Raw genomic sequence first — 6,803 nt, forward strand, 5'->3', positions numbered from 1 at the left:
CCACCGCTGTTGCATCGACGTCTCGGATTCTTTCTCTTCCGCAATATATGCAGCGCGATATCTGGGTAATAATGCAATTTAACAGGCGACGCCCATCGCCCTCGTCTCGTCTCTTATGTATTCCGATCCATATTGTTTACACACAGCTGTATAGATATATAAAAGTACACGGTAAACTCTGCTACGGACGCCCGATTTTCCTCCGGCGTTATATTTATTCGCCTGGTTGAATTCACCAGCGAGTCAAACTTAAATATATTTTTCGAATAATGACGAATAATGTAACGCGAGATACTTCATCCGTGCATACCTGCCGCTGATATATTTCGTCTACATAAGACACGTACGTACATACGTGCATACATATGTATATGTATATACCTGTACATTGTACATACTTCGCGTGAATTTTTCGCTCCTTTCAAAACCTCCGGCAAGTTTCTGCGGTTATGAGATAGGGTTATTTCGGGTTTTTAAACCCCCAATAAAATGAGATAATAACATGTGCGTGAAAAAGAGGTATGAAAAAATCGAAAGGCGCGGTTTTCGGCGCGATCCTACCGCGTACAAGTACGACCGAAACCGTCAGTAGGAATAATTAGACGCGGTATAATAACGTATTTATGAATTTAAACAAACCGCGGTGTGCCGACTGTATACCGTGCAGGCGGTCATAATGCAGCACTAAAAGTCCGAAATTTGCATTTTATATTTACCTTCGATAAACAACTTTTGTTTACCATTCTCGAAAACAAAAAACATCATTAAAACACACAATATTATTGTCGTCGCCAAAATTTTTAACGCTGTTATAACGCGTTGAAATTATTTAATCGTTTTATATTTTCTCATCACTCGCGGTGCTACACATACATATATTACATTTGTTCGCATTAGTATTGACTAATTTTAATTTTTTTCCTCCAAATTGCAGCGTCGCTCTAATTGAAGAATGTACTTGACATTCGTAATCTCCCAAGAAGTTTTGCGACATCCAACGGATATATATGGTGTTGTGAGTCTTTCGGAATTTAGTGTGCTTCAACATCAACCTTCATTTGCGAAACGATGATCCTGCATAGCTGCGGACCACCAATCACGTGCACTATTTTTCACGGCGAAAAAAGAATCTAGTAAAATTGAAGAAAATTAATTATCATATTTTCAAACTACAAGTGAACCATTTCTACGTGTGAGCGAATTACGCGGACTCTCATGGCTTGTTGAATTGTATCAGAACAATCAAATAAGTAGTCACGGTTCCAGCGATCTGAAACACAAAAGAACTCAGAGCTGTATATTTCGGAAATGAAAATTTGACTTCTGGCTTATCATGCGCCGAAATATTCAATCTATTCACCGATCGAATAAGAGTAGGATCCAATCGAAACAAACCAGCCCCAGTGAACTCAAGTTTCTCATATTGTAATTGCAGAGAAAATTCTTGAATCTGTAAGTATAAGTGTCACGATCATCCGCATAGAATTTTTTTGTTCTTCAAACATATATATGTATATAATTGCGTCGCATACCACTTTGTTAAGTAACGGTGTATCGGTTTCAGAAACATTCAATTTGTGAATAATTTTTCCCGTGAGCCAAGCCTGGAAACGTAAAAATTGACAAAATTATAGAGACGAGATTGTACAATTAATTGAGTATATACGCAATAATCACCTCGTGTTCGGCTAAACTGCAAGCCCATATCATGTAAAGCGTATCCATACTGCCGATAATCCCCCAATTGAATGAGTACCATAACAATCCGGTTGACTTTAAATCGTAAATTAGATAGTACGCGGCGCACGTCATTATTGAAAAAGCATAAATTACTTCCAAAACCTGCGGAGAAAATTAAATCCGCGAATAACGAAGTCAGTTTCTTAGTCAGATGACAAAAATTGAACGAACAAATGACAATGAATATGATACACGCACTATATTGAAACTGAACGCCTGATTAATATTCGACGCTGCTTCACATAGAGCTCCATGAATCGTAGCAATTTTACGAAGTTTTCGAGGAAAACTATGCCGTTCGTAGATTGTCTGAAAGTCATGTTTAATCATCGTTACCTGACGCGCACAAATTTATTACGCATACGTAATTTAATTATCGTTACTCATACCTCGACAGTGCAATTGTTAATATCGTCGATCATTCTGGTCAATTTTTCATTGAGAATTTCAAATCTTTCCCTCAAGATGAAAACGATATCGACGAATAGATACATATTGATTTTTAGAGTAATTATAGTGTACATCAGTGCTATCCATTGTAACCAGAATCTGAAATATGTAAAAATTTGCGTAATATTTCAATCGCCTCAATCATTTACTTTCGATTTTTTTTGGCGTATAAGTCTTTGTCATTAAATTTCATTATCATGCAAATATACCTAGCTGCCTACCCACCTACCTACCTCTCATGGTCAGGCGATGGATTTCTACGAATCAAATCACAGCCGATTACGAAAAACGTTAACAGCCAAAGTAATCCCGTTCGAATATAGTGTCGTTTTATGTTTGCCGCGTAATCCGGTTGACTTGCAAATTCTTTCAGCGATGCATCTTGTACTTCCAGATTGAACAAAGAAGTCTGTAACTACACAGAAAGTTTCATTTTTTTTTTTTTTCACTTTTACATATGACGCGTATGACGCGAAAGTTTACTCGTAATATGCTCTTGATATCATACTTTTTTCCCGCCAAATATTCCTGACAAGAACAGCCCAACTATTATTAATAATCGTAACATCTGCAGTATCGTGAATAAAATTTGAAGCGAAGAGTTCCTGAAATAATAACTATTTTCAATGAATTGACGAGGAAAAAGAATTTGAAAAATCATTACCCTTCGACATCAGCGTCATCTGCGTAGCCCATCGTCCATTTTATCATGAATACTACCATCGCAATCACTAAAATCGCTCCATACAACATCAAACCGGGGCTCATTTTGTACCGTCTATTGCCAATATGCCCTTTTAGTTTCAGAGGAAAATTTCCCGTTACCCGATTCAACCACGTAGTGATGTTTAGTTGCGAATAAAAATCTCGTCGAGTTATATTTTTTTTTTCTAAAATTTGGAAACAAAATATTACAGATTACAAGAGCACGCCGTGTGCAGATTTTACGAAATTTTCGGCACGTCCGCACTTGTTGAAGAAAAGTGGAGAAAAAAACACTCACCCCCGGGTGAAGCCCAGGCATCTTTGACAGGTTGCATGACTTTTTTCCAAAACATATACTTTTTCGTGTGTCTGGTGTACGCTAATAGTGAAAAATATGGTACCGATGTCTTCTATTCAACTAGCAAATTCAGTGTGTATGACGTTTCTGAAGCGCGCCAACTTTTTATATATGCGATAACTCCGATAATGATCTATTGTAGTTTGTATCGATGGATTTCCGAAGTAATTGCCTCTTGACTAATTTTAGTTTTGTACGTAAATCGATATGCTACGAGTTTTTGCCTAAGATATTCCCTTCTCAAACGCATCCGACCTAAATATAAACTATAGAATATATTCATTGAAAACGATGTTGAAAATATTTATCAGGTATACAAACTTGGCTTTATATTTCCAGATCAGTATATCTTATGTTAGTTATAGTTAAAGTAATAATTACAGTAAATATCTATTTTTCAGAAGCTGGTTATGCAAGAAAGACATCAAAATTGACTAAAAATGGTCAATATACTCATGATTAGATACTTTTGGCCAAAACTGATATTTTTTTTTTTTGTAACCAGCGATCTAAAAAACATATAGATGTACCATATTTGGAGGAGTTAAGAAATTCTAAATTTTACCACTCCGCTCTCGGTCGGAAAGCTTAAACATAGGCGCAATAGTAATTATGCAGTTTGATGCCTTTTCCGAAAAACTGCGAGAAAATTTTCTGACATGATGTTGTTTATTCCATGATATTTAATGGGGGGAAGGCTGATATTTCCCATTGTTTCCCTAAATTATGAGGTTTTAGAATTCGTAAAAACAAGGGTAAAAATTGCGCATATACGATCATCGAAAATCCCCGAAAATCGGTGAGCTTTGCGTTTCCTTATAGGTAGTATAGTGCCGAGGTAATAATATAAATAAAGACATTCGATTCTGGAAATGAATTGTGTTATACTTGCTCGTATGGATTGCGAAAATTTCATCGCTTGTGCGAAGATCCGGAGCAATTGTTGTAATTTCTGTAAAACCACAACCGTTGTTATAATCTGTACTGTGCAACGCCCAACTTGTGGGGAACTGGCCAAGTGGAATATAACGCGGTCAACTTTGAGGTGCCAAAGAAAAAGGCATGTGTCGAAAAGAAAAAAAGTTGTAATCACGCAATGTTTCTGCAGACAATCGATCCGGGTACACACGTGCTTTAAAAATGCCACGCTGACCATGGAAGAAGACTGCGAGTTTATCGGATATTTTATCTCATTACAACCACCACGACACGAATTTTTTTTGAAAGAGTAACGAATTTTATCAGACATACCGTCGTCGACTGGTCAAATTTTATTGGTGAGGCTATATTCATTATCATTAAATTGATATTTAATTCCGAAAATGTCGGGGGCATAGGTCATGTTGTCGAGATCGATAAAGCTGACAATAAGTCAATACCATCGCGATCGAATCATCGACGGGCAATGGCTTTTCGGCGAGTATTAACGAGAAACTGGTAAGATTGTCATCGTTCCCGTTCCGGACAGAAAACGCAAGTACGTTATTGAAGGTCATTAAACAACGGATACTACCGGAAACCAACATAATTTCGGATTGCCGGAAGGCCTATAATTGTCCGAAGATTCCGGACTTTCAACATTCAAAAGTGAACCATCTCATCACTCAATTTTGTTGACTCCACATCGAGCGTACGTAAAGGGAGGTCCGCGCAAACGTTCCTCGATACGGTCGTCGTGAATATCATATGGATGGATGTATCGCAGAATTTTCATTCAAGCGGCAATATCCGGATCATCGTGATCGATTCCGTGCGATTCTGAAAATCCGGAACCATGGAAGAACTATAACTTTCGAAACCTGGTATCCGTCGTTCTTAAGATTCATCTCTTTCGATATCAGTTTTTTTTTTTTCAAGACTGTATCAACTTTGTAAGAATCAGTATTTTTCAAAATTTAAACTGACTCTTATTGAAGCGTCACAAAAATTTTAAACGTGTTACAACTGTTTATTGAACATAGAGAATTGATAAATACATCACATCACCGGTTTCTAGCTTAATTCTTAAATTGAAAAATGCGCAATTCTTTCCCTTGTTTTTACAAATTTCTAAACCCTATAGTTTAGAGAAATAATGGAAAATGTTAGCCTCCCTCGATGAAATATTATTAGTTGGGACTAATAAAAGCAGCGCAGTTTACAGCAGAAAACAAATTTTCCGATGGTTTTTCGGAAAAGGCATCAAACTATATAATTAGCCGAATGGTAATAATATTGAAAGCGTTATACATTTTTTTTATCACTTGTTAGAATCATCAGTTTTACTTGTTACATTTGCAAGCAATATTCATAAGTGTTAGTCAATAACCACGTGGCGTATCGGTCGCAATTATTTTTATTTCTTTACACTCCATTTAACTTTCACGACATTTTCCATCTTGCAGCTTGTGTGGTTGTAAAGAGAGAAGTTGGAAACTAGGATACTCAATCGATAGAGAGTTCATCGAAAAACAAAGAACGCGGGGTATGATATTCCGATTCTAACAAAATAGAACCTGAGCTTTCTGCGGGAGAGCAAGGTATCCGAATCTGTTTTTCTCTTTTGAACTATGAAAAATGCGTTTCGCAACAGATAAATTAAACTTCAGTTATATGGAGATTGTATTATATTCTTTCTTTCGTGTTCTAGACAGAATAAAAAAGTTTGTCAGAAGTGGGATTCGAACCCACGCCCTCAGAGAGGACCAGAAGCCTCTCAAACTCAGCTGTGCTGAGAAGGTGTGAACCTTGAGTCTGGCGCCTTAGACCGCTCGGCCATCCTGACATCTTGAAAAGTGTTTTCAAATAATAAATCATATAGAATTTTTAACCATTCACCTTTATTCACCTGATGCCCTCAGCAGCCTGCAAAGGCGAAATTGAAAGGTGCAATGGTTTTGCAAATCCAAATTTTTTACCATTGCTGAATTATTACGGAAATTAGCCATCACGCATCGCTGGTCATTTAATAATTTATCCAATACATTAACGTTTTTACGATAGATTTATCACCTGATAACAATCGAATATTAAGTTACTTAAGGTTTAATTGTAAGTTGTTCTGAGGATATTCATCACTCAAGAAATGTTGGATGCTGCGATTGAAACTAAATATTTTTTTGAAAACCAAGATACAAACATTTTGAAATGAGAGTTTTCAATTTAGTATAATGAATTTCATTCCTTTGTTTACACTACCGTAATCTATTCTCTGTCGATCTTGGCACTTCAGTATTGTTAGAATTCTCATTGTTCGTCGGGAAACCTGATTGACCAATTTGAAAGGAATCGCAGTCAAAAGATTCGTACGTCAGGTACCATCAATTTCAAAGGTAACAATGTCATGATTCTTTATAACGCGCTCTAACGAATAGAATATTTTAATTTGATCAAGACTTTTGTTTACCTATTTAGTTTGCGGATAATGCGAATATGAGGTACTACGATAGCAACTTTGTGTGCATAATTCTGTAAAGAATAAAACTTTTCTTTAAATCACTTCATCCATATCCCGTATGGTCTAGTGGCTAGGATACCTGGCTTTCACCCAGGAGGCTCGGGTTCGATTACC

At 36.7% G+C, this 6,803-nt stretch overlaps 1 protein-coding gene and 1 non-coding gene across 2 annotated transcripts; both read right to left on the reverse strand.

Annotated features, from left to right (window-relative positions):
• Positions 1 to 730: 730 nt before the first annotated feature.
• LOC125500673 (putative gustatory receptor 28b) lies at positions 731 to 5,217 on the reverse strand. The gene is made up of 8 exons (XM_048654285.1): positions 3,194 to 5,217; positions 2,699 to 3,080; positions 2,424 to 2,605; positions 1,939 to 2,289; positions 1,678 to 1,842; positions 1,533 to 1,604; positions 1,361 to 1,450; positions 731 to 1,270 (listed from the first exon to the last, which is right to left on the reverse strand). Exons 4-8 carry the CDS (start codon positions 2,068 to 2,070, stop codon positions 1,214 to 1,216), a joined length of 516 nt encoding a protein of 171 aa, XP_048510242.1. The 5' UTR covers positions 2,071 to 2,289; positions 2,424 to 2,605; positions 2,699 to 3,080; positions 3,194 to 5,217; the 3' UTR covers positions 731 to 1,213.
• A 681-nt stretch (positions 5,218 to 5,898) lies between these two features.
• Positions 5,899 to 6,017, reverse strand: Trnal-caa. The gene is made up of 2 exons: positions 5,980 to 6,017; positions 5,899 to 5,943 (listed from the first exon to the last, which is right to left on the reverse strand). It is a non-coding gene; the product is annotated as a tRNA-Leu (tRNA).
• Between the last annotated feature and the right edge of the window lie 786 nt (positions 6,018 to 6,803).

Source organism: Athalia rosae, chromosome 4 (genome assembly GCF_917208135.1).
Source record: "Athalia rosae chromosome 4, iyAthRosa1.1, whole genome shotgun sequence".
Lineage (NCBI taxonomy): Eukaryota > Metazoa > Arthropoda > Insecta > Hymenoptera > Athaliidae > Athalia > Athalia rosae.

What these genes read in the sequence shown, in the direction of transcription:
- LOC125500673 (XM_048654285.1), bottom strand. Translation starts at nt 2,070, where the DNA reads ATGATTAAACATGACTTTCAGACAATCTACGAACGGCATAGTTTTCCT. An exon ending in GCAGTTTAGCCGAACACGAG is followed by an intron (nt 1,605 to 1,677) that starts GTGATTATTGCG and finishes TTACGTTTCCAG; the next exon opens with GCTTGGCTCACGGGAAAAAT. An exon ending in ATCCTACTCTTATTCGATCG is followed by an intron (nt 1,271 to 1,360) that starts GTGAATAGATTG and finishes TTTGTGTTTCAG; the next exon opens with ATCGCTGGAACCGTGACTAC.